The following is a 27,650-nucleotide window of genomic DNA, read 5'->3' on the forward strand; positions in this document are numbered from 1 at the left end:
TACAGCCTTTTCCTCTAGACTCGCTGACATCAGCAGCTACAATATTTACATAAACCCCTCCTTCGAGAATATTAAATAAGGGGGGCAAGGCCATTTTGCAATGCAGAGGAAACGCTGTTATTTTCATCCGGATTGTAGGTCCACTTTGTTCAGCCTTCCAATGGAAGGGGGAGTTAGGATTAATGGTTAAAATTTAAATCTCGCTCTCTGTGCTGCACATGTGCTGAACAGAGGACAATGGTCCCTGCAGCGTACGATCACATATATGATTGGAACGTTCAATGATCAACTGCCATATTCAAACATTTAGTGAGAGTGAGACTGACTTGAGCTCAGTGTCTTTTAATGTTTATTTTACATTTCATATCAGGAGAAGTGGATGATCTTAGGTTGCAAATCCAGCATGCCCCATCTCCGTCAGTGTTTAAACATATAATGGCAGCTGGATGCCCACAGCTCGTGATAACTTGCCGATCATCAAACATGTGAACTAGGCGGTGAGCGAATCAGAACACAGCTGGTCCAGCTAACCAATCTGAGCCCATTGCGTATATTTTTGAGGGACTGGCTTCATAGAACCTGGAAACCATCAGACCGTTTTTACAAGGAGGGCACCTCACAAACACAATCATGCCTTTGAAAGAAGGTGTTTTACCACCCCTTTAAGGTCTGATTGGTTACAGCTACATTGCGGCCGGGATCTTAAGATCTGATTAGTCACGGCTTCATTTTGGGCAGGACCTTAAAGTCTGATTGGTTACGGCTACATTTTGGGCGGGACCTTGACGTCTGATTGGTTACGGCAGCATTTTGGGCGGGACCTTGATGTCTGATTGGTTACGGCTACATTTTCGGCGGGAGCTTGATGTCTGATTGGTTACGGCAGCATTTTGGGCGGAACCTTGATGTCTGATTGGTTAGGCAGCATTTTGGGCGGAACCTTGATGTCTGATTGGTTACGGCTACATTTTGGGCAGGACCTTGAGGTCTGATTGGTGACGGCAGCATTTTGGGCGGGACCTTGATGTCTGATTGGTGACGGCAGCATTTTGGGCGGAACCTTGAGGTCTGATTGGTTACAGCAGAATTTTGGGCGGAACCTTGAAGTCTGATTGGTTACGGCAGCATTTTGGGCGGAACCTTGAGGTCTGATTTGTTACGGCAGCATTTTGGGCGGAACCTTGAGGTCTGATTGGTTACAGCAGAATTTTGGGCGGAACCTTGAAGTCTGATTGGTTACAGCAGAATTTTGGGCGGAACCTTGAAGTCTGATAAATTACGGCAGCATTTTGGGCGGAACCTTGAGGTCTGATTTGTTACGGCTACATTTTGGGCGGGACCTTGATGTCTGATTGGTGACGGCAGCATTTTGGGCGGGACCTTGATGTCTGATTGGTGACGGCAGCATTTTGGGCGGAACCTTGAGGTCTGATTGGTTACAGCAGAATTTTGGGCGGGACCTTGAGGTCTGATTGGTGACGGCAGCATTTTGGGCGGGACCTTGATGTCTGATTGGTGACGGCAGCATTTTGGGCGGAACCTTGAGGTCTGATTGGTTACAGCAGAATTTTGGAAGGGACCTTGAGGTCTGATTTGTTACGGCTACATTTTGGGCAGGACCTTGAGGTCTGATTGGTGACGGCAGCATTTTGGGCGGGACCTTGATGTCTGATTGGTGACGGCAGCATTTTAGGCGGAACCTTGAGGTCTGATTGGTTACAGCAGAATTTTGGGCGGAACCTTGAAGTCTGATTGGTTACGGCAGCATTTTGGGCGGAACCTTGAGGTCTGATTTGTTACGGCAGCATTTTGGGCGGAACCTTGATGTCTGATTGGTTACAGCAGAATTTTGGACGGGACCTTGAGGTCTGATTGGTTACGGCTACATTTTGGGCAGGACCCTGAGGTCTGATTGGTTACGGCTACATTTTCGGCGGGACCTTGATGTCTGATTGGTTACAGCAGCATTTTGGGCGGGACCTTGATGTCTGATTGGTTACGGCTACATTTTGGGCAGGACCTTGATGTCTGATTGGTTACGGCTACATTTTCGGCGGGACCTTGATGTCTGATTGGTTACAGCAGAATTTTGGGCGGAACCTTGAAGTCTGATTGGTTACGGCAGCATTTTGGGCGGAACCTTGAGGTCTGATTTGTTACGGCAGCATTTTGGGCGGAACCTTGAAGTCTGATAAGTTACGGCAGCATTTTGGACGGGACCTTGAGGTCTGATTGGTTACGGCTACATTTTGGGCAGGACCCTGAGGTCTGATTGGTTACGGCCACATTTTCGGCGGGACCTTGATGTCTGATTGGTTACAGCAGCATTTTGGGCGGGACCTTGATGTCTGATTGGTTACGGCTACATTTTGGGCAGGACCTTGATGTCTGATTGGTTACGGCTACATTTTCAGCGGGACCTTGATGTCTGATTGGTTACAGCAGCATTTTGGGCGGGACCTTGATGTCTGATTGGTTACGGCTACATTTTGGGCAGGACCTTGATGTCTGATTGGTTACGGCTACATTTTGGGCAGGACCTTGATGTCTGATTGGTTACGGCTACATTTTCGGCGGGACCTTGATGTCTGATTGGTTACAGGAGAATTTTGGGCGGAACCTTGAAGTCTGATTGGTTACGGCAGCATTTTGGACGTGACCTTGAGGTCTGATTGGTTACAGCAGCATTTTGGGCGGAACCTTGAAGTCTGATAAGTTACGGCAGCATTTTGGACGGGACCTTGAGGTCTGATTGGTTACGGCTACATTTTGGGCGGGACCTTGATGTCTGATTGGTTACAGCAGCATTTTGGGCGGGACCTTGATGTCTGATTGGTTACAGCAGCATTTTGGGCGGGACCTTGATGTCTGATTGGTTACAGCAGCATTTTGGGCGGGACCTTGATGTCTGATTGGTTACGGCTACATTTTGGGCAGGACCTTGATGTCTGATTGGTTACTCCTACATTTTGGGCAGGACCTTGATGTCTGATTGGTTACGGCTACATTTTGGGCAGGACCTTGATGTCTGATTGGTTACGGCTACATTTTCGGCGGGACCTTGATGTCTGATTGGTTACGGCTACATTTTCGGCGGGACCTTGATGTCTGATTGGTTACGGCTACATTTTCGGCGGGACCTTGATGTCTGATTGGTTACAGGAGAATTTTGGGCGGAACCTTGAAGTCTGATTGGTTACGGCAGCATTTTGGACGGGACCTTGAGGTCTGATTGGTTACAGCAGCATTTTGGGCGGAACCTTGAAGTCTGATAAGTTACGGCAGCATTTTGGACGGGACCTTGAGGTCTGATTGGTTACGGCTACATTTTGGGCGGGACCTTGATGTCTGATTGGTTACAGCAGCATTTTGGGCGGGACCTTGATGTCTGATTGGTTACAGCAGCATTTTGGGCGGGACCTTGATGTCTGATTGGTTACAGCAGCATTTTGGGCGGGACCTTGATGTCTGATTGGTTACGGCTACATTTTGGGCAGGACCTTGATGTCTGATTGGTTACGGCTACATTTTCGGCGGGACCTTGATGTCTGATTGGTTACAGCAGCATTTTGGGCGGGACCTTGATGTCTGATTGGTTACAGCAGCATTTTGGGCGGGACCTTGATGTCTGATTGGTTACGGCTACATTTTGGGCAGGACCTTGATGTCTGATTGGTTACGGCTACATTTTCGGCGGGACCTTGATGTCTGATTGGTTACAGCAGCATTTTGGGCGGGACCTTGATGTCTGATTGGTTACGGCTACATTTTGGGCAGGACCATGATGTCTGATTGGTTACGGCTACATTTTGGGCGGGACCTTGAGGTACTGATTGATATAATGTAATGAATTGACGGTAACATCTTGCTGTTGACGCATCTCGAGGAGAAATCAAAACACGGTCGCCGCTCGCACAGAGCAATTGCGGTAAACACTCAAAATGTGAGGTTTTTATATTGATAAATACGATACAGTTAAACAACATCCCACAACAATAAACAATTAATTAACATTTAGTTACTTACATTTTAGATGCAATATTGAGTGTTTTTGTTTTATTTCAGCAGCGAAAATAGTTCCAAACAACAAAGTTCCAAACGGAAGAACCATAACGCATCTCACAGCAACAGTGTGTGTGTGTGTGTGTGTGTGTGTGTGTGTATTTTACTGAATGATTCAGTGTTTGAATGAACCAGTTGAATCAAAGATTCATTGACCTGTTTGTAAACGACTGCATCATTCTTGAATGAATCAGCCAATTGAATGAATCGACTCAATGACTCACTCATTAAGACTCACCAGCTGACACCTACTGGTGGTTTAGTTTCATATATTTTTTATTATTTCTTTTGTTAAATACAAAAATACAAATCTCACAACATTATTTAATACAGTTGTAATGTTTCACTATAAATTATTTAATTTGATAACAGCCCCAGTGTCTTATTTTAATTGAATGTATAGATCAAATTTAAGAATATAATATGAAAACTGCAGCATAGCCTATATTTAATAAGAAAAGGGAAAAATGCCCTTTATAAAAGGTAAAAATATCACAAATATGCAGATTTAAAATATGTCAAAGCTGATTAAACGCTGGTGAGAATATTGCTTCAGAATAAGTTATAATTACAACACACACACTTTTTTTTTTCCGGACAAGCAAATTTTTTACTCGGACAAGTGAATGACCGATTTACTTGCACGAGAACATGCTTACTGTCGAGCCCTGAATCTTGTGGCAAGATTCATTTTCGGTATGATTTCGCCATAGTCAGACAAAAAATGTGAAAAAGAAGTGTCATATCTTCCACATGGGTCAAGCATATTTTTGTGTCCAAGTGCAGCATTTCCTTTTAAAATAATTTGATTAATTCATGACATAAACCCATTTAGTTTGAATTAATTTTTTGTACATTTAAATATATACATTTTATTTTTGTTATTTTAAAATGTCAGGCAGTGCAACGGTCTGGACAACTGAACATACTTAGAAAATTATTTTTGGTGTCTTAATAATAAAGATCAGTAGTTGTAAAGCTGTTGTCAATGACTCCACGTGCATTGAATAATTTAGATCTAACTTCAACTATGATCTGTCAAGAATACATTTTCTTTTTTTGTTCCATTTTTGTATTTACTAATACCCTAACTCACACATTAGAGCTGCTAACTTCGGGCTTGTTTTTCCAAGAAGTCGCTTATAGATTTGCCCATTTGCAGATTAACTTTTATTGGGTTTATTTCCAGTTGTGTAATTGGGCTGGAAGTGGTTGGCAAACAGGTATAGGACAAAAGGCACAGAGGCCTATTTTGGCATCTGAAGTAATTTAATACAGCATCTCTGTACTGCTTTTGATCTTTTTTGATTAAGACACCCTTATGAAAGGAAAAAAATATTTACAAATATATTACTTCAAAATATATTATAATATATTTTAAATACATGGAATAATATATTGATGGTATTATACAATATATCCTGTAATATATTACAAAATATACAAATGATTGCCACTTTCATATATTGCATATTGGCGAATATAAATATTAAATCCCATATATGTGAATATATTGCCTAATGTAGTACATGATGGTTTCCAATATACTGCAATATATTTTTGTTTTATTAGGGCATTTCTTGCACAATAACATTCATAGCTAAATAATTCACACATATTATCGTTTTTATACAGTCAGGGGAAAAAAGTGCTTGAGGTTTAAAGGTCTTATGGGTTTTGAAGACAATAAAATAATTTTAATTCAGTGCATATGCCATGATGAGATGCTCAGTTGGCCTTTGAAGGTGCTGGAGGACTTTATTGTGCTATTTAAAAAAAAAATAGGAACACTGTTATGGGCAGAACATAAAGAAAACTGGACCAAACTCCCTTAAAAGTGTTTCAGACATGGTGTGTGTACATCTACACCACTCTTAACATAGCTCTAAAACCATTTAAATATAATATGTTCAATAATGACAGCTACTGGTTACCTCAACTTGTTAAAGTCACAGGTTAAACACGTACCATAGAAGCCCTGATACAAGAAATAACAAAGCAGTTATGGACGACCTTCCTCTTTTCATGAACAGTTTGGTCACCTGTCAGCTGGTAAGTTACATGCCACCGATCTGTCTTCTCTAAATCAATAAAACACACAGCATGTGCACATTATCCCCATGTAAACACAGCTTATACAAGTTCAGCCCTTCTCGCTCATGTACGGGAGCGTTAGCCAACATTAGCAGCGATAATTAGCGAAGTAAATGAGCTCAAACGCGTTTTAATGAAAGTGTGTGTGTGTTTCGCTAGTGGAGATGAGTGTTATCTGAAGTGTGTGTGAGCGAACATTCTCAATCTGCAGCACACGGAGCGTCTTATTAATATCATTCCGCCGCAATCACTCCCGCAGCAGCACAAAAACACAACACACACACAGCAATACTATATCCGGGGACTATATACACGCGCTTCAAAGGGCTTTCTCTCAACTTCTGCCCCTTTTTAGGCATGCACTACACACTTAAGCGAACAGTGTATGGTGTGAGGTTTTTATTAGTGGGACTGCGGTTGACTTTACCGGTTTCGCTGGCATCTTTAATCCTGTGTTTTCGCGGCCGGCCCCGCGGCATAGTTCCAGTTTATAGCGCGGGTGTAGTGTGAGCGATTCGGATTTCAAAATGGCGGCGGAGTGGAGCGAGGCGAGGCAGCATCAGCGCCATATCACACCGCGCCACATAGCGGACGCTCAGCGACCCACACGGCGATGAAATATAGCCAATAAACCATTGGTTCCTAATGGAACTGGACTTCGAAATCAGTCAATTTATTCTTGACATATAACCAATAAACCATTGGTTCCTAATGGAACTGGACTTCGAAATCAGTCAATTTATTCTTGACATATAGATTTACTTTTCAAACAATCCAGTGTTAAGGGTAACATTACAAGTAACTTGAGTTATGTAATCAGATTACTTTTTTCAAGTTACTAATAACGCATTACTTAAAAAATGTACTACAAAATATGAGTTATTATTTATTTGACTGTCTGGCCCCATGTAGAGAGAAATCGAGAGTTAGTGCACAGGTGTTTTGTGTAAACATTGTAGTTATAGACTAATATGAGCTTTTTTTTATTCACCTCACCTGCACAATAAAGATTTAGTAGCCTACTCCTCAAAATGAAGACATTTTTTTTTTCAGTCAAATGCAAAATCAGAATACTATGAAAACCTGTATGCACTGAATCTAACTTTGTTGATTAATGTCTTGTTGCTAACCTTCGACGTTTCAGTTGAACCATGAGCAAAAAAATTTTTTTGTTTTGTTTTTATTTCGTAAAACTTTTTTTTTTTCTGCGTCCATTATCCAGAACGGCAGCACAGCTGAAAGGTTTTTTTTAAGATGCGCCCTCTACTCATTTGCATTTTTACCTCAGCCAAAGGCTTATTATTTCAATTCTGGTATGAAGAGGTCTTTACATTTGCCCAAAAATAGAACTTTTTTTGTTATATATTATATATATATATATATATATATATATATATATATATATATATATATATATATATATATATATATATATATATAATAAGCCCAGCACAGGTCAGAAAAAGTAATGCAACACATTACTTTTATTAAAGAGTAACTTAGTAATGCAATTAGTTACTTTTCAAGGGAGTAATGCAATATAAACTTCATGGAAAGCCTTCCCTGAAGAGCTGAAGCTGTTAGAGCTGCAAAGGGTGGGCCGACTCCATATTAAACCCTACGGATTAACAATGGGAAGGCATTAAAGCTCATGTGCATGTAAAGGCTGCGTCACAACACTTTTGGTGATATAGTGTATATTACCATGGCAGTCAGTGATCATCCACTGCAACGGCTGAGGCACACATGTGCTGATCAAAGCCAGATGTTTTATTAACAGTACCCATGTCTTTTTAAACATATCTAAAATCTACCTGAAACAAACAAATGTGCCAACAAACTGCTCAGTCATTTATTTTGAGGACTTCACAAGCAAGTCAAACTCTCAAAGAGAAGAAGAATTCTTTATATCTCAAGGTTATAAATATTCATTTATTGATCTTTACTGATCATGTTTCTTGAGATGTGCGGTCCTGAACGTGAGCAGGAGTTTCAGCAATCAAACACACATAAAGGATTAGGAAAACAGAAGGTGTATGTTCACACTGCAAAACCTGCTCTTCTTATTTAGAATTTTTTTCTTGTTTCCAGTCCAAATATTCTTAAATCAAGATGCATTTACTAGATCAGTAAAACAACATATGATATATTTTCTTGTTTTGTTAAAAATAAAATCTAAATGAAGAGAGTTTTTGCTTAAAACAGGCAAAATGATCTGCCAATGGGGTGAGGAGAATAATCTTATTTCTGATTGAAATCTTGTTTCTTGTTTCCGTCCCAATCAGAAATAAGATTATTTCTCTCACCCCATTGGCAGATCATTTTGCCTGTTTTAAGCAAAAACTCACTTCATTTAGATATTTTCCCCCAGAAAATAAGAAACAATATCTCATGTCGTTGTACTGATCTAGTAAATGCATCTTGATTTAAGAATATTTGGACTGGAAACAAGAAAAAAATACTAAATAAGAAGAGCATTTTTTGCAGTGTAACAAGGTTTTCATTAGTAATCTTAACACACGGTTAACTGAAAAACTATTCCTGTTGTATTGCATTTTACATATAAAATAAAAGCAGTGTCGCAGCTCTGTGGCCGTTTTACACAGAATGAAAAAACCAAAGCAATCCATATCCCAAGCAAGTGTTGTGTTGTGACCCTGAGTTACAGTTCACTGCAAAAAATGCTCTTCTTATTTAGTATTTTTTTCTTGTTTCCAGTCCAAATATCTAACAAATCTTAAATCAAGATGCATTCACTAGATCAGGAAAATGACATAAGATATTTTTCCTTTTTTTCGACTTTTTGCTCAAAACAAGCAAAATGATCTGCCAGTGGGGTGAGAAAAATAATCAGTTTGGGACGAAAACAAGAAACAAGATTATTTTTCTCACCTCATTGGTAGAAAACTCAGTTTCACAATTTTGATTTTATTTTCTACAAAACCAGACAAAATATGTTGTTTTACTTATCTAGTAAATGCATCTTGATTTAATTTTTAGATATTTGGACTGTAAACGAGACAAAAATACTAAATAAGAAGAGCATTTTGTTGCAGTGCATCACTCCGTACAGACTTCCGAGTAAACGACGGTCTCCTCTCCGGATGGCTCCTGCATGTGAAGTGTGGACTCGTCCAGCTGAGTAACGATATAATGCGTGCCTTCGTCATTAACGATCACCTGAGCGAGGCCTTCCTTCATCATCAGCTGGCTGGCGGCGAACTGCAGCACCTCCTGCATCTGCTCAGAGGTGTGCGGATTGGCCATGAGCTCCACCCGCTCCTCCACCCGCTCCGCTCCGCCCGGGGACCCTTGAGCCTGAGCCTTCTCTCCTTCTATAGCACCGCCCTGCTGGCCCAGCTCAGTCACTGCACAGAGCAGCGCGTCCAGAGCGGAGGCCGACTCTGGCCCCGCCGCCGCCTCCTCCTCCAGGCTGCGCGTTCCGGGCTCTCCGGGCTCTCCGGCCTCTCCGGAATCCAGCAGCACATATCGGGTCTGGCCGGACCCATCTCTGCTGCTGATGAGCTGGCCGTCCTCCGTGATGAGCAGCTGGGTCAGCTGGCTGGACATGGCCAGGGTCTGTAGGGTGGCGGCGGCCGACTCCTCCAGGGCCTGGTCGATGGCTGGCTCTCCTCCGCCGTAGCCCTGGATGATGATGACTTGTTGGAGCTCCTCCGAGCCCGGCTCACTCTCCTCAGGGACGAACGCCGCCTCGGCCTGCACAAAGGTCGCCCCCTGACCCTTCAGCCGACACTCGAACGATTTCGACACGATCCCTGTCACAGAGAGAGCAGAAACACTCATGTTTTTCACTCACTCACTCATGTTTCAATGGGTCCGCTTAAAGGGTTACTTCAGCGATTAGCATATGGCTTTGTATCAGTAGAAACCCTGGAGTATATTCGAATGATCTTGCTCCCCCCTCTCATATCCCCCTGAGGCAAGAGATTTAAGCATTTTATTTCTGGAAAAAATCTCCCTCATGTCGTTCGACACCTCACAAGACCCATTAAGGCACTAAAAACGTCGTTACAAAGTCCATCTCACTGCAGTGGCTCTACAGTAATTTTACAGTAATGATGCAGATCCGGACATGATTCAGAAACGAGGAGCTTTGTTTACAAGCAGAGGAATGGAAGACGCGCCGTATCTAAGCTGTTGAATTCTACACTAAACCTGCTTTAGAAAAAAAAAAAAAAACTTTAAATAAAGTTCCTCGCTTCTGGGTCATGTGTCTGAACGGCGGATCTGCGTCATATTCTCGCGCATGATATAATGATATAATGCTGTATTTAATATATTAGAATTTAGGCTTTTTATGTATGTATTGTTGTATTGTATACTGGCCGTGTCATGAGGTCTAAGACAAATTTCCAAGTAATGGACAATTAAGTCTATTCTATTCTATTCTATTGTAAATTAATGATCTGCTACTCTACACACGCTTCGGGCCCTATAACACCCAGTGACACAATAGCCCCTTTCACACTGCGCATCCGGCAAACACACGGATACGGCATTTGTTCCCGGGCCGCTAGATTTGGTCCATTCACACTGCCAGCGAAATACCGTAATATGAGCGCTTTCACACACAACCCGTAACGGTCCCGGGTCGAGTCGACACGTGACATCCTGATGTGACGTATAACGGCGAGCGATCCCCCCTTAAGCGCGGATAGTAAGGAGCTCCGTGGTCTCGACTTGTGTCCAGTTTGCGCTCATTTCGGCTTGTTTGATTTTAGTTTCTTTTGTATACGAACACTCTCTGCGTTTAAAACACCGACGAGCTCTTCTGGCACTGCAGGGTTGTGTTATTGAAGAAACAAGCTCTAGGAGTCGCACGATAACTACACACACGCTGCGGCATTAGTTTCGGCTTTTGTTCACACAGCGCTCGTCCCGGGTCGAACACCGCAATGGTACTAGGTCCCCGACCCGAGTCGAATCCGGTAATCAATCCCGGGACGTGGTTGCTTTCACACAGAAGGCGACCCGGCAATGTTCCGGGAATATTGCGGGTCCGACGTGCCGTGTGAAAGGGGCTAATGTGATGCAAGTGAATATATAGGCTATATAGTGAATATATATACTAATATAGTGAATATATAGGCTAATATAGTGAATATATAGGCTAATATAGTGAATATATAGGCTAATATAGTGAATATATAGGCTAATATAGTGAATATATAGACTAATATAGTGAATATATAGGCTAATATAGTGAATATATAGGCTAATATAGTGAATATATAGGCTAATATAGTGAATATATAGGCTAATATAATGAATATATAGACTAATATAGTGAATATATAAGCTAACATAGTGAATATATAGGCTAACATAGTGAATATATAGGCTAATATAATGAATATATAGGCTAATATAGTGAATATATAGGCTAATATAGTGAATATATAGGCTAATATAGTGAATATATAGGCTAATATAGTGAATATATAGGCTAATATAGTGAATATATAGACTAATATAGTGAATATATAGGCTAATATAATGAATATATAGGCTAATATAGTGAATATATAGACTAATATAGTGAATATATAGGCTAATATAGTGAATATATAGGCTAATATAGTGAATATATAGACTAATATAGTGAATATATAGGCTAATATAATGAATATATAGGCTAATATAGTGAATATATAGACTAATATAGTGAATATATAGGCTAATATAGTGAATATATAGGCTAACATAATGAATATATAGGCTAACATAGTGAATATATAAGCTAACATAGTGAATATATAGGCTAACATAGTGAATATATAAGCTAATATAATGAATATATAGGCTAATATAGTGAATATATAGGCTAATATAGTGAATATATAGGCTAATATAGTGAATATATAGGCTAACATAGTGAATATATAGGCTAACATAGTGAATATATAAGCTAATATAATGAATATAGAGGCTAATATAGTGAATATATAGGCTAATATAGTGAATATATAGGCTAATATAGTGAATATATAGGCTAACATAGTGAATATATAGGCTAACATAGTGAATTTATAAGCTAATATAATGAATATATAGGCTAATATAGTGAATATATAGGCTAACATAGTGAATATATAGGCTAACATAGTGAATATATAGGCTAATATAGTGAATATATAGGCTAATATAGTGAATATATAGGCTAACATAGTGAATATATAGGCTAACATAGTGAATATATAGGCTAATATAGTGAATATATAGGCTAATATAGTGAATATATGGCTAATATAGTGAATATATAGGCTAATATAGTGAATATATAGGCTAACATAGTGAATATATAGGCTAATATAGTGAATATATAGGCTAATATAGTGAATATATGGCTAATATAGTGAATATATAGGCTAACATAGTGAATATATAGGCTAACATAGTGAATATATAGGCTAATATAGTGAATATATAGGCTAACATAGTGAATATATAGGCTAACATAGTGAATATATAGGCTAATATAGTGAATATATAAGCTAATATAATGAATATATAGGCTAATATAGTGAATATATAGGCTAACATAGTGAATATATAGGCTAATATAGTGAATATATAGGCTAATATAGTGAATATATAGGCTAACATAGTGAATATATAGGCTAATATAGTGAATATATAGGCTAACATAGTGAATATATAGGCTAATATAGTGAATATATAAGCTAATATAATGAATATATAGGCTAATATAGTGAATATATAGGCTAATATAGTGAATATATAGGCTAACATAGTGAATGTATAGGCTAACATAGTGAATATATAGGCTAATATAGTGAATATATAGGCTAATATAGTGAATATATAGGCTAACATAGTGAATATATAGGCTAACATAGTGAATATATAGGCTAATATAGTGAATATATAAGCTAATATAATGAATATATAGGCTAATATAGTGAATATATAGGCTAATATAGTGAATATATAGGCTAAAATAGTGAATATATAGGCTAATATAGTGAATATATAGGATAATCTAATGAATATATAGGCTAATATAGTGAATATATAGGCTAATATAGTGAATATATAGGCTAATATAGTGAATATATAGGCTAATATAATGAATATATAGGATAATCTAATGAATATATAGGCTAATATAGTGAATATATAGGCTAATATAGTGAATATATAGGCTAATATAGTGAATATATAGGCTAACATAGTGAATATATAGGATAATCTAATGAATATATAGGCTAATATAGTGAATATATAGGCTAATATAGTGAATATATAGGCTAATATAGTGAATATATAGGGTAATCTAATGAATATATAGACTAATATAGTGCATATACAGGCTAATATATTGACTATATAGGCTAATATAATGAATATATAATGAATATATAGGCATGAATATATGAATATAATGAATATATGTGCAATACAGTGCATATACACTCACCTAAGGGATTTTTAGGAACACCCGTTCAATTTCTCATTAATGCGATTATCTAATCAGCCAATCACATGGCAGTTCTTCAGTGCATTTAGGGGTGTGGTCCTGGTCAAGACAATCTCCTGAACTCCAGACTGAATGTCAGAATGGGAAAGAAAGGTGATTTAAGCCGTTTTGAGCGTGGCATGGTTGTTGGTGCCAGACGGGCCGGTCTGAGTATTTCACAATCTGCTCAGTTACTGGGATTTACACACACAACCATTTCTAGGGTTTACAAAGAATGGTGTGAAAAGGGAAGAGCATCCAGTCTGCAGCAGTCCTGTGGGAGAAAATGCCTTGTTGATGCTCGAGGTCAGAGGAGAATGGGCCGACTGATTCAAGCTGATAGAAGAGCAACTTTGACTGAAATAACCACTCGTTACAACCGAGGTATGCAGCAAAGCATTTGTGAAGCCACAACACACACAACCTTGAGGCGGATGGGCTACACCAGCAGAAGACCCCACCGGGTACCACTCATCTCCACTACACATAGGAAAAAGAGGCGACAATTTGCACAAGCTCACCAAAATTGGACAGTTGAAGACTGGAGAAATGTTGCCTGGTCTGATGAGACATTCAGATGGTAGAGTCAGAATTTGGCGTAAACAGAATGAGAACATGGATCCATCATGCCTTGTTCCCACTGTGCAGGCTGGTGGTGGTGGTGTAATGGTGTGGGGATGTTTTCTTGGCACACTTTAGGCCCCTTAGTGCCAATTGGGCATCGTTTAAATGCCACGGCCGACCTGAGCATTGTTTCTGGCCATGTCCATCCCTTTATGACCACCATGTGCCCATCCTCTGATGGCTACTTCCAGCAGGATAATGCACCATGTCACAAAGCTCAAATCATTTTACATTGGTTTCTTGAACATGCCAATGAGTTGACTGAACTAAAATGGCCGCCACAGTCCCAGATCTCAACCCAATAGAGCATCTTTGGGATGTGGTGGAACGGGAGCTTCGTGCCCTGGATGTGCATCCCACAAATCTCCATCAACTGCAAGATGCTCTCCTATCAATATGGGCCGACATTTCTAAAGAATGATTTCAGCAGCTTGTTGATCAATGCCACGCAGAATTAAGGCAGTTCTGAAGGAGAAAGGCGGTCAGACACAGTATTAGTGTGTGCTCCTAATAATCCTTTAGGGGAGCGTATAGGCTAATGTAATGAATATATGACTACAGAACCTTTAATAATATGTGAAGATGGAGAGGATATCTGAGTGGCGAATGAAGATGTGACCACTGGTGTGTGTGTGTGTGTGTGTGTGTGTGCGTGTGTGTGTGTGTGTGTGTGTGTGTGTGTGTGACCTGGTAATCCCTACGTTATGGGGACAAAATGTCCCCACAAAGATGGCAATATCCGAAATCCTTGGCCTTGTGGGGACATTTTTAGGTCCTCATGAGGAAAACATCTTATAAATCACACAGGAGGAGTTTTTTTGAGAAAGTAAAAATGCAGAATGTTTCCTGTGATGGGTAGGTTTAGGGGCTGTGTGTGTGTGTGTGTGTGTGTGTGTGTGAGTGCATGTGTTTGTGTGTGTGCGTGCGTGTGTGTGTGTGTGTGTGTGTGTGTGTGTGTGTGACCTGGTAATCCCTACATTATGGGGACAAAATGTCCCCACAAAGATGGCAATATCCGAAATCCTTGGCCTTGTGGGGACATTTTTAGGTCCTCATGAGGAAAACATCTTATAAATCACACAGGAGGAGTTTTTTTGAGAAAGTAAAAATGCAGAATGTTTCCTGTGATGGGTAGGTTTAGGGGCAGTGTAAGGGGATAGGATGTACGGTTTGTCCAGTATGAAATCCATTACGCCTATGGAAAGTCCCCATAAAACATGGAAACACGACATGTGCGTGTGTGTGTGTGTGTGTGTGTGTGAGAGAGAGGCACACCTGCGTGTAGGTAGGCCAGGTCTGGGTTCTCAATGTCGGGGTGGGTCTCCTTCAGGTGGTTCCGGAAGTCCATGGGGGCGTTGGTGGCGTAGCTGCACTTGGGGCAGTTGTACATCTTCACACCCTCGTGCTTGCCCGTGTGCAGGATGTGCTTACGGATGTTCTCTGCGCAGTTCGATCTGAAGACACAAACAACAGCTCATAAAGGGGTGTGTGTGTTTTTAGTGTGTGTCCGTTCACACACAGCGGAGGAACTGCTTGATTATCAGGTAACCGCAACAGCAGAAGTGTGTGCGTGTGTTTGTGTGTGTACTTGTAGTCGCACCAGGGGCAGCAGAAGTGTGTGTGTGTGTGTGTAGCTGTAGTCGCACCAGGGGCAGCAGAAGTGTGTGTGTGTGTAGCTGTAGTCGCACCAGGGGCAGCAGAAGTCTGTGTGTTTGTGTACCTGTAGTCGCACCAGGGGCAGCAGAAGTGTGTGTGTGTGTGTGTGTGTACCTGTAGTCGCACCAGGGGCAGCGGTAGGGCTTCTCCCCTGTGTGTACGCGCTTGTGTCTCGTCAGGTGGGATTGTGTGGTGGAGGCGAAGCTGCACAGCTGACACCTGAAGGGCCGCTCACCTGCACACACACACACACACACACACACACACACACACACACACACACACACACGTCAGTTCATCTACACCTTCATCACTTCATGTTTGTTCTGTAAGACTGGTCTGGGGTCAGTGTGTACCTGTGTGCTGGCGGCGGTGTTTGGTCAGAGCGTGACGAGTCCCACCGGCAAACCCACAGAGGTCACAGAGGAACGACTTCTCTCCTGACACACACACACACACACGCACACACACATTAGAGACAGATCATCAGTTCATCAGTTACACATCACAGTTCTCTGTTGCAACGGTGTGTGTGAGTGTGCCCTTGTTTATATAACATTGTGGGATGTCCCCTAGGAAAACCTGAGATCACCTACATTGTGGGAACCAGCCAGCGGTCCCCACGTTTCAAAAGGCTTATAAATCATACAGGATGAGTTTTTTTGAGAAAGTAAAAATGCAGAATGTTTCCTGTGATGGGTAGGTTTAGGGGCAGTGTGTTTGTGTGTGTGTGTGTGTGTGTGTGTGTGTGTGTGTGTGTGTGTGTGTGTGTGTGTGTGTGTGTGTGTGTGTGATGGGTAGATTTAGGGGCAGGGGCAGTGTAGGGGGACAGAATGTACAGTTTGTACGGTGTAAAATCCATTACGTCTATGGAGAGTCCCCACAAAGATAGTGAACCAGACTTGTGTGTGTGTGTGTGTGTGTGTGTGTGTGTGTGTACCCGTGTGAGTCCTGTGATGGTCCTTCATGGCAGAGAGTGTGAGGAAGGAGTAGTGGCACGAGGGCCAGCCGCACTTGAAGGGTTTGTCTCCGGTGTGCAGCTTCATGTGGTTATTCAGAGCCCATTTCTCACTGAAGGTTCGCTCACACAGATCACACTCGAACTTCCTGCAGCACAGAACACATGGCCCATGAAGCGCACACTCGGCCTCAGCGCCGACAGGTCAACTGGTAGAAGTTGTCTGTGCAAACTTATGTCACAGTTATGTGGAAAACTTGACCAAAACAGCCCATCGTGAGAAAGTGAAAGTGAGAATGAGAAAGTAAAAATGCAGAATGTTTCCTGTGATGGGTAGGTTTAGGGGCAGTGTGTGTGTGTGTGTGTGTGTGTGTGTGTGTGTGTGTGTGTGTGTGTGTGTGTGTGTGTGTGTGATGGGCAGGTTCAGGGACAGTGTTTGTGTGTGTGTGTGATGAAGATATTTTGTGAAGATCTGGACCATGATTTTGTACATGTGTTTAACAGCACCTATAATGTTTCATCACTGTAAATCATTTATTTTAAGTGGACTTAAATCAATAGTTAAAGTGTGTGTTCAGGACCTCTCTTTGGGCTGACCCAGTCCATGCTTTCCCAGCAGATGAGTGTTGAGATGCTTCTTCATCACAAAGGCCCATCTGGAACACAGGACTCGACATCATAATGTTCAATGCACACATATTATACCTTTACATATGATCATAATTACATAAAGTGGCTGCAGTTTAACCGTCTAATGGGTTAAGCATCAGCGAGACTTTGTGAAGTAGAGAAATTAAATGATCAGGAAGTGGAGCTCTCGTTACACTGCAAAAACTGCTCTCCAGTATTTTGTTTAGTTTCCAGTCCAAATATCTAAAAATTCTTAAATCAAGATTAATTTACTAGATACCGTATTTACCTGAATATAAGATGCCCTTGAACATAAGAAAACAAATACGTAAGAGAAGACAATGCTGAATAAAGTCATAGTTTTTGTTATTTTTGGACCCAAATGTATTTTGGATGCTTCAAGAGACTCTAATTAACCCACTGATGTCTCATATGGACTACTGTGATGATGTTTTTATTCCCTTTCTGGACATGGACAGTATAGTGTGCATACACTTGCATACGCTCTCGGACTAAATATAAAATATCTTAAACTGTGTGTGAAGATGAACGGAGGTCTTACGGGTGTGGAGCGACATTAGGGGGAGGAGTTGATGGCAGAAGTTTCATTTTTGGCGGAACTAACCCTTTAAGTGCATGAAGCAGTCCTCATGTATGAGGTGTGATGGTGAAATGGCGGTCCTGAACTCACCCGCAGATGTGACACTTGTACTCTCTCATGCCCAGGTGTCTCTTCACATGGTTACGCGCATCGCCCATCTGAGCAGTGGCAAAGTTACAGATCTTACACATGAACGGCTTGGACCCTGTAGAGGGGAATAAAAGACACCATATATATATATATATATAATTAGCAGCAGGAATATTAGTCACTTTAAGAGCGGACGCACGGATCCAATACACTGTTACATGTGCTTTCTTTCTCAACTGTATACATTCACTCAAAACAGAACTCACTGTGTTTGTGTCAATACTTGCCAAGACTGGCATTTTGACATTATTTTGTGTGTACTTGACTGTTTAAGCAGCGAAAATAACTCAGTTTAGTACTGAGATGCGGTTTTATGCGCTTTTGGTGAGCACCAAAAAAATTATGCACAATACTTGCAATCCCATCAAGCCCTGTACCAGCAACAATATTCCCCCGGAGCAAATGAAGCAAGCGAGTGAGTGGAGGCGGGTGACCTCAGACAACAGTATAAAAAAAGAAAAACAAAAGCCATTTCATGACACTTTTAAAGACAGACAGAGGGAGGCGTACCTGTGTGAGTGCGAATGTGAGCCAGGAAAGCCATGGAGTTGCTGCTCTTGCACACTTTCCCGCAGTACTTGCACACGCTGCCCTGGTTCTCCTGCCGCTCCCGGTTGATCTGCTCGGTGTCCTCCATCACGTACTTGTTGACTTCCCGCAGCAGTTCCTCATGTTTCTCTTTGATATGCACGAAGAGCTCCTGCTCGGTCTGGCAGGGCTCACTGCATCGGACACACTTAAAGCTGGCTCCTCCGTCCGGCAGATCCTCCACACTTCCGTGCTCGTTCCGCATGTGAGCTGCGCTGCTCAGGTGCTGCTGCAGGTTACTCTCGGTGTAGAACGACTTGCCACACAGCAAGCAATGGAAATGCTTCTCATCGGATGGATGCTTCATGGAGATATGGACATTCAGGCCACTCAAGCCATCAGCCAAAAACCCACAGTCCTCGCAGCGGATCCGTGAGGTGCTCTTTGTGTCCAGGGATTTAGGCTTCCTCATGGGCTGTGTTTGCTCTCTGTAATGCGAGGTCTGCATGTGCTCTGGTAATGTTTTTAAAGGATAGATGCAGGCATCAAACTGTACTCCTCTGAGGTGTTTCTCACCAGAGGCACAGTCATCTCCCAAGTCAGCAATTTCGTCCTCATCATCCTCATCCACATCCTCCTTCTGTATTAACAGAATCGCGTCAGACTCAATTGGATCAGAAGGGGCTTCTTTGTTGTCTTTGGATGTGTTCTTCAAAGCAGGTTGTTGGGCTCCGTCCTCATCATTCCCATCCATTGATTGGACCATGTCAGACTCGATTGGATCAGTAGGAGATTCTTCGTTAACTTTGGCCATGTTCTTCACAGTAGGTTGTTGGGCTTCGTCCTCATCATTCCCATCCATTGACTGGACCATGTCAGACTCGATTGGATCAGTAGGGGATTCTTCGTTATCTTTGGACGTGTTCTTCAAAGCAGGTTGTTGGGCTCCGTCCTCATCATTCCCATCTATAGATTGGACTGTGTCAGATTCGATTGGATCAGTAGGAGATTCTTCGTTAACTTTGGCCGTGTTCTTCACAGTAGGTTGTTGGGCTCCGTCCTCATCATTCCCATCTATAGATTGGACCGTGTCAGACTCAATTGGATCAGTAGGGGATTCTTCGTTATCTTTGGACGTGTTCTTTAAAGCAGGTTGATGTGCTCCGTTCTCATCTGCACATCTCTCCTCAAATGTCTCAGTTGAATCCTCTGGCTCCTCAGAGCTTCGTCCCTTCAGGTAACCCTCACGCTTCTGCTTGTGTTTTTCTGTTGCCATGTGCCTGAACATCTCTCTCCGGGTCACGGTGTAGTAGCTGCACGCCAGGCAAACAAACTCAAAGTCTTTAGTGTGTTTGCGCCGCACGTGGAGAGCAAGAGACGCCGTTGAGTGAGCAATAAAGTCACACTGAGAGCATAGGTTCCCCGAGTCAGGCTTGCTCTTCTTGTACGGGATACTGGAGAGATCAGCGTCCTCTTCCTCAATAGTCGTCTCGATCTCTGCCACTTCCAGGTCGGTTTTCTTGGTCTGCTCTGCGTCTAGCAGAACGACCCCGCTGTCGTCACTCCCGGCCGCTTGCATTTTGTTGATGTGCTTTTTGGTCTCACAGTGGCGGTCCATGTCTCCTTTGGTCACGCAGTAGTAGTTGCAGAGCTTGCAGACGAAGCTGTACATTCGGCTATGCCTTCGGCGAATATGAACGCTGAGATTGGTGGCGTTGGAAGCGATGAGTCCGCAGTGACTACACACGGTCTCGCTAGACGTCTTCGGTCTTCCACGCTTCCGCTTGTGCGGAGAGCCTTTCCTCACCGGCTCCTCAGCTTCCGGATCATTAGAGTCCTCCTTCTGATCTGACAGAATCACAAGGATTTTCTCCACACAGTCTTTAAACAGAGGACTGGTGCTCTTCTCCTTGGCCAGCTGTTGGTGGGCGTCCTCGCTCAGGTGGAGCTCCATGGCCTCGGCGGTGCTGGTGTAGTAATGGCAGACCTGACAGTGGAAGCGGTGCTCCAACGGATGGCTCGTTTTAATGTGCTGCGCTAGCATTAGCGAGTTGTCGGCTGTGAAGTCGCACCGCCCACACTGATGTGAAGACCTGCCTCCAGTCAGACGCATGGATTCCTGACCCTTCTTCAACAAATCCTGGTTTTCTAGCATCTTCGGGCTGTGCTTCTCGTCATCCTTTTTGTTATCATGTGGCCTTTGAGTATCCTTGGCCTCTTTAAAGGTCTTGCTCGTGTCCTTATCCTTCCCCGATCCACAAGGATTGGGCTCGACTATCTCTAGGAGCATCTGAGTGGGACTGGTTCTTCCGCCCAATGAATCCTGGTTCTCTAGCATCTTCGGGCTGTGCTTCTCGTCATCCTTTTTGTTATCATGTTTCCGTTGAATATCCTTGGCATTTTTAAAGATCTTGCTCGTGTCCTTATCCTTCCCCGATCCACAAGGATTGGGCTCGACTATCTCTAGGAGCATCTGAGTGGGACTGGTTCTTCCGCCCGCTGAATTCTGGTTCTCTAGCATCTTCGGGCTGTGCTTCTCGTTATCACACTTTGTATTCCTACAGAGATCCTTTTTATTATCATGTTGCCTTTGTGTATCCCTGCCCTCTTTAAAGGTCTTGCTCGTGTCTTCATCCTTCCCTGATCCACATGGATTAGGCTCGACTATGTCCAGGAGCATCTGAGTGGGACTGGTTCTTCCATCCACTGGTTTCACCTCATTTTCTGAGGGCTGGTGTGTGTGTGATTGCTTGTCTTTCTCGAACGCATCTGTTTCTTGTAACGGTGGTGTGTTTTGTAAAGAATTCAATCCTGGTGCGTTTACAGTGTCGTTTTGTAAGCCTCCTTTATGAGAGTGTTTCCTTGTCGAGTGGATTTTCAGTGCAGTTTGAGTTTTTGCAACAAAGTTGCAGAGTGAACAAATCAAAACATCATCAGTTTGTGGAGAGCCGCATTCTTCAGACCGATCCTCCACTGTGACCGACTCACTTTCTTCTACTACACACACATGTCCTAAATCATCAGATGCTTTTGCACGTTTAGGGGCAGATGAAACATCTCCTGTGCCAGTATCATCAGACTTTTCCTTAGATTGGCCCTTGTCCTTCAAAACCTCCTTTCCAGATCTTAATTTCCGCTTGGGATTGTCCATGTTGCTGTCGGTTCATGTGCAGTAATCACTAGGCTTCATTTGAAGGATCCATGGAGCTTCCTGTGAAAACAGTAAATTATTACACATTAATATTATTTTTTTATTTGTGAAAATTTGTTCATTAATGCACGATTCAATTTTCTAGTTTATCACATTTTTTTAATTATTTAACGCAATTAACGCAGAATACGTTTTTTCTGTCATCCTTAGGTTAGTGTTAAATTACATGATCACGCTCTTACTCATGCAAAGCTTTTAAACCATTCAAGTGTGGCAAGACAGAAGAGAACGAAAACAACCAACGAGGTTCATTCTCATGCTTGAGCTTCAGAAACAACCAACGTGGTTCATTCTCATGCTTGAGCTTCAGAAACAACCAACGAGGTTCGTTCTCACACTTGAGCTTCCGAAACAACCAACGAGGTTCGTTCTCACGCTTGAGCTTCAGAGACAACCAACTAAGTATGTTCTCATGCTTAAAGCTTCCAAGACAACCAACGAGGTTCGTTCTAACGCTTGAGCCTCCGAAACAACCAACGAGGTTCGTTCTCACGCTTGAGCTTCAGAGACAACCATCAAGGTTCGTTTTCACACTTGAGCTTCCGAAACAATCAACGAGGTTCGTTCACACGCTTGAGCTTCAGAGACAACCAACGAGGTTCGTTCTCATGCTTAAAGCTTCCGAGACAACCAACGAGGTTCGTTCTAATGCTTAAAGCTTCCGAGACAACCAACGAGGTTTGTTCTCATGCTTGAGCTTCCGAGACAACCAACGAGGTTCGTTCTCACGCTTGAGCTTCCGAGACAACCAACGAGGTTTGTTCTCATGCTTGAGCTTCCGAGACAACCAACGAGGTTCGTTCTAATGCTTAAAGCTTCCTAGACAACCAACGAGGTTCGTTCTCACGCTTGAGCTTCCGAAACAACCAAGGTTCGTTCTCACGCTTGAGCTTCCGAAACAACAAACAAGGTTCGTTCTCACGCTTGAGCTTCCGAAACAACAAACAAGGTTCGTTCTCACGCTTGAGCTTCCGAAAGAACCAACAAGGTTCATTCTCACACTTGAGCTTCCGAAACAACCAACGAGGTTCTTTCTCACGCTTGAGCTTCCGAAACAACCAACGAGGTTCGTTCTCACGTTTAAAGCTTCCGAAACAACCAACGAGGTTCGTTCTGACGCTTGAGCATCCGAAACAACCAACGAGGTTCGTTCTCACGCTTGAGCTTCCGAAACAACCAAGGTTCGTTCTCACGCTTGAGCTTCCGAAACAACAAACAAGGTTCGTTCTCACGCTTGAGCTTCCGAGACAACCAACGAGGTTCGTTCTCATGCTTGAGCTTCCGAGACAACCAACGAGGTTCATTCTCACGCTAGAGCTTCTGAAACAACCAACGAGGTTCGTTCTAACACTTGAGCTTCTGAAACAAACAACGAGGTTCGTTCTCACGCTTGAGCATCCGAAACAACCAACGAGGTTCGTTCTCATGCTTGAGCTTCTGAAACAACCAACGAGGTTCGTTCTCATGCTTGAGCTTCTGAAACAACTGATGAGGTTCATTCTCACGCTTGAGCATCCGAAACAACCAACGAGGTTCGTTCTCATGCTTGAGCTTCTGAAACAACCAACGAGGTTCGTTCTCATGCTTGAGCTTCTGAAACAACCAACGAGGTTCGTTCTCATGCTTGAGCTTCCGAAACAACCAACGAGGTTCATTCTCACGCATGAGCTTCCGAAACAACCAACGAGGTTCGTTCTCATGCTTGAGCTTCCGAGACAACCAACGAGGTTCATTCTCACGCATGAGCTTCCGAAACAACCAACGAGGTTCATTCTCACGCATGAGCTTTCGAAACAACCAACGAGGTTCCTTCTCACGCTTGAGCTTCCGAAACAACCAAAGAGGTTCGTTCTCACGCTTGAGCTTTCGAAACAACCAACGAGGTTCGTTCTCACGCTTGAGCTTCCGAAACAACCAGGGAGGTTCGTTCTCATGCTTGAGCTTCCGAGACAACCAACGAGGTTCATTCTCACGCATGAGCTTCCGAAACAACCAACGAGGTTCATTCTCACGCTTGAGCTTCCAAGACAACCAAAGAGGTTCGTTCTCACGCTTGAGCTTCCGAAACAACCAACGAGGTTCGTTCTCATGCTTGAGCTTCCGAGACAACCAACGAGGTTCATTCTCACGCATGAGCTTCCGAAACAACCAACGGGGTTCGTTCTCACGCTTGAGCTTCCGAGACAACCAACGAGGTTCATTCTCACGCATGAGCTTCCGAAACAACCAACGAGGTTCGTTCTAACGCTTGAGCTTCCGAGACAACCAACGAGGTTCATTCTCACGCATGAGCTTCCGAGACAACCAATGAGGTTCATTCTCACGCTTGAGCTTCCGAGACAACCAACGAGGTTCATTCTCACGCATGAGCTTCCGAGACAACCAACGAGGTTCATTCTCACGCATGAGCTTCCGAAACAACCAACGAGGTTCATTCTCACGCTTGAGCTTCCGAGACAACCAACGAGGTTCATTCTCACGCATGAGCTTCCGAGACAACCAATGAGGTTCATTCTCACGCTTGAGCTTCCGAGACAACCAACGAGGTTCATTCTCACGCATGAGCTTCCGAAACAACCAACGAGGTTCGTTCTAACGCTTGAGCTTCCGAAACAACCAACGGGGTTCATTCTCACGCATGAGCTTCCGAGACAACCAAAGAGGTTCATTCTCACGCTTGAGTTTCGAGGTTTCACGAGTTCACACTTACATAGAATTTAAGTTTGTTATCGAATAAAAAAACACCCGTGGTAATAGAGGCGTGACTGTCTGCTTTGCAAGTGGGTTCAGGTCATAGTCGCAGGAGTCAATGCTGAAAGTCGACGCGTCTTACATGGAAGATGGCAGAAAGTGCAGAGCCCAACTCGACCGCGGCAGAGAAAGAGATTTTAACTCCAAAATCTAAAGCCATGTCTGGAAGTACTTTGGATTTTGGTCGGTAGGAGGCAAAATTGTTGAGTCGCGAGATAAAGTTGTAGCCTATGCAAGCTATGTATTTAGTTAGCAAACCATGCCTCATTTTATTTAACGTTAAACAAAAACATTACTAACGTGTAGGCTACTGTACTGACTGAATAGATATGGCATGAATAAAGGATAAATGCGCTGCTTTCACTGGTGTGATTACTTACCGTTTCATGTCAAGGAAAAGCTCCATGTTTAGCACAGCTCGCTCGGAGCGTTCAATATGCTGTAAAGCTTACATTATTATTAATAATATTTGTTTCAATCACTGAATGAAGCCTGCTATATTGAGGGCAAGAGTCGCAACCTTAAATTGCTTGCACAAAACTCTTGATCAGCACTCCGTTTGTTCATTTAAACCGTTACGCAGAGAGAGAGAGAGGTCTGCGGTCTTGGCCATTAGTTGATTTACTTGTTTTTGTGTAAGTAATACGTTGTCAAATATGTTTAAACTTAAATAGACAAGCTATACAAGTAGTTATGTCTCTTTGTATTCATTTGTCCTGTTATTGACGTAATGCACGTCATTGACAAAATGCGCACCCAGATGTTCGAATATTTGTTTTTTTTTTTAAAGGAATATTCACACTTCATTTTTTAGCAGTTTTGACAACCCTATTATACATCTGTCCTTCTGGATAATGGATGACGGAGGGTTTGTGTTCTCCAGGAATGACAAACGTGTTCTTTATAATCAGGTACAAACGGAACCACACAACTGAACGATCAGCACTTTAAGGTCATCTTTTAGATCAAAATTATTGTTTATTAATATGAATACATTATAAATGTTTTATTAGTGTTATCCAGAAGGACACACAATGCACCACTAAACGAAAAAGGTCAAAATATCAGCATTTTAAGAGATGCTTAATGACTAGTGCTCATGTTTTGTCGTATATTTGTATTCAGATTTTAAGCCGGAATGACATTTTGGGATTTTTGAGCTCAATAGTTCCTTAAAGTTTAATTATTTCAAATTGATATATTCATTATTATAAATAAAATAATAAATAATTGCACGACACATATATGAGGAAGATACTGAACTCTCTTTTATTTCAGTAAAATGACTGTAAAAATCCAATCATCACTGAACTGAAGTGCTTTTAATATTCATATACACACATAACTTCGCGACATTCCGATATAAACACTGAATTTAGTGTGTAAACTCTGTTACATTGTGTGTTCAGTGAGGTGTTTAATCTAGCTCGTTTTATATTAAACTATAACGCTTTTAATAACCATTCCACCACTGAAACAAAGATATAACAGCACACTTAATGTGAAACTGCATTTATTACCATTCTTCACCTCTGAATGTTTACTTGTGTTGGTTGAAATGCGTCGTTATTAAGAGCTGGGTATGTGCGCGTTCTGTTGAGCTGATATTGTGTGTTTTACGATGGGAAAGCGTTAATCAGGAATAAAAAACTTTATTTCGTCCTTTTGGATATGTTTATCTTTTCTCTCTGACATGAAAAATTCTCCGTTTTACTTCCTGTTACCGTGACTGTTGCTGGCGTGAGTTTCGTCCAATCAGAAGGCCGGTTTCTCGCGCTCGTCCAATGGAAACGCGAGGAAGGCGGGCGTTCGCTCGAGTGCTGGAAACGACGGCGGCACAGAGGCCCCAAAAGCGCATCAAATGCGACTTACAAATCCTTCATATTACGCGCTACTGAGCGCCGGGAACAGAGTTAACTCCCACACATCACGCTTCTAAACATTAGATCTGTGCTCACGAGGTCAATAAAAGTTATGTTTGAACGCCATTACCTGAAATGTCGCTCGTATTCTCTCACTTCGCGCGTTCTGCTCTTGGTCACAAACGGCGCACCGTAGTCTGCTAGCTCTGACGTCACATGAGGCCAGAGCTCTCGCTGAAGGAGGGAGATGTGAAGCTCGGCTCGCTCGGGTCACGTGATCGCTCAAACACAGCACACGGCCGCCATCTGCTGGACAAACTTAATGCTAACACACTTAACACAACATGTATGGTCTAGGATTAACCAGCTAAAGTTTATTCAGTGTGTAGGCAGATCTTCCAATGTTTTCTAGTGAAATATCTCTGTATTGCTTGTTTTGTGTGTTATAGGAGTGGCAAACTAGACCAATCAGAAGTTAAATGTCGTTCTCATGTTTGTGTTATACACGAATAATTATTAAAATTAATTTAATGAATTAAATATGAGCATACATTATTTTTTTTAAAACTGACACGCCACCTATAGGTGAACGTCGGAATTTTAAACCGTTCGTGAATAGTGACGAAACGCAGGCACGCGCGGCCTCATTGGCTGAAACATCACGTGACTGCGCGTTCGCGCTTCTGCAGGGATATAACTAACTGGCCTTTTTAAGATATGGATCAAATAATCAAACAATCATCATCAATGATTGTGGTAAATAAAACTAAATTCTGAGAATTCATTCCCACGTTGCCATTAATAAAGCGTTGCTATGTGCTCAAATGTCATTGAACAGTGTAAGTTTGGTGATTTCCAGATGCTACCCATTCCAAAAGCACAATATATAACGTCTGAGTTTTACTGCACTACATTTCATAAGTAAAAGTGATTGTTTTTTTACCTTTAATACATAAAAATTGTAGTATTTTCTCATTTGTACTGAAGGAAAACTTTGAATTTTACTTGAGGAAAAGTATGAA

General features: G+C 42.2%; 2 protein-coding genes across 5 annotated transcripts in view; both read right to left on the bottom strand.

The window, feature by feature from the left end:
* The window catches only part of LOC137083453 (zinc finger protein 236-like), a 77,262-nt gene extending 70,510 nt beyond the window's left edge, over positions 1-6,752 (bottom strand). Inside the window, exon 1 of one of the 2 annotated variants that reach the window (XM_067449404.1) lies at positions 6,584-6,752. In XM_067449404.1, the coding sequence (XP_067305505.1) occupies positions 6,584-6,635 (52 nt within the window). In that variant the 5' untranslated portion in view covers positions 6,636-6,752. The remainder of the gene's footprint in view (positions 1-6,583) is intronic. The other variant, XM_067449405.1, reaches the window with a different exon arrangement.
* Positions 6,753-8,629: 1,877 nt separating this feature from the next.
* znf407 (zinc finger protein 407) lies at positions 8,630-26,863 on the bottom strand. 3 transcript variants are annotated; one of them, XM_067449400.1, is made up of 9 exons: positions 26,759-26,863; positions 18,787-22,015; positions 18,217-18,331; positions 17,477-17,551; positions 16,878-17,044; positions 16,294-16,377; positions 16,052-16,172; positions 15,557-15,735; positions 8,630-9,932 (listed from the first exon to the last, which is right to left on the bottom strand). In XM_067449400.1, the coding sequence occupies exons 2-9, from the start codon at positions 21,953-21,955 to the stop codon at positions 9,217-9,219; spliced, it is 4,626 nt and encodes a 1,541-aa protein (XP_067305501.1). In that variant the 5' UTR covers positions 21,956-22,015; positions 26,759-26,863; the 3' UTR covers positions 8,630-9,216. The 3 variants fall into 3 exon arrangements, with proteins under 3 accessions (XP_067305501.1, XP_067305502.1, XP_067305503.1); XM_067449401.1 differs by lacking the exon at positions 26,759-26,863 and adding an exon at positions 26,491-26,644; XM_067449402.1 differs by lacking the exon at positions 26,759-26,863 and adding an exon at positions 25,147-25,249.
* Positions 26,864-27,650: the final 787 nt, after the last annotated feature.

Source organism: Pseudorasbora parva, chromosome 7, assembly GCF_024679245.1.
Source record: "Pseudorasbora parva isolate DD20220531a chromosome 7, ASM2467924v1, whole genome shotgun sequence".
Taxonomy (NCBI): Eukaryota; Metazoa; Chordata; class Actinopteri; order Cypriniformes; family Gobionidae; genus Pseudorasbora; species Pseudorasbora parva.

Bases quoted from the DNA above. Each gene is read 5' to 3' on its own strand.
- znf407 (XM_067449400.1), bottom strand. From the start codon at position 21,955: ATGGACAATCCCAAGCGGAAATTAAGATCTGGAAAGGAGGTTTTGAAG. The intron at 16,173-16,293 runs GTACACACTGAC...GTGTGTGTGCAG, and splicing joins ACACCGCCGCCAGCACACAG to GTGAGCGGCCCTTCAGGTGT. The intron at 15,736-16,051 runs GTACACACACAC...TTGTGTCTTCAG, and splicing joins TGCCCCTGGTGCGACTACAG to ATCGAACTGCGCAGAGAACA.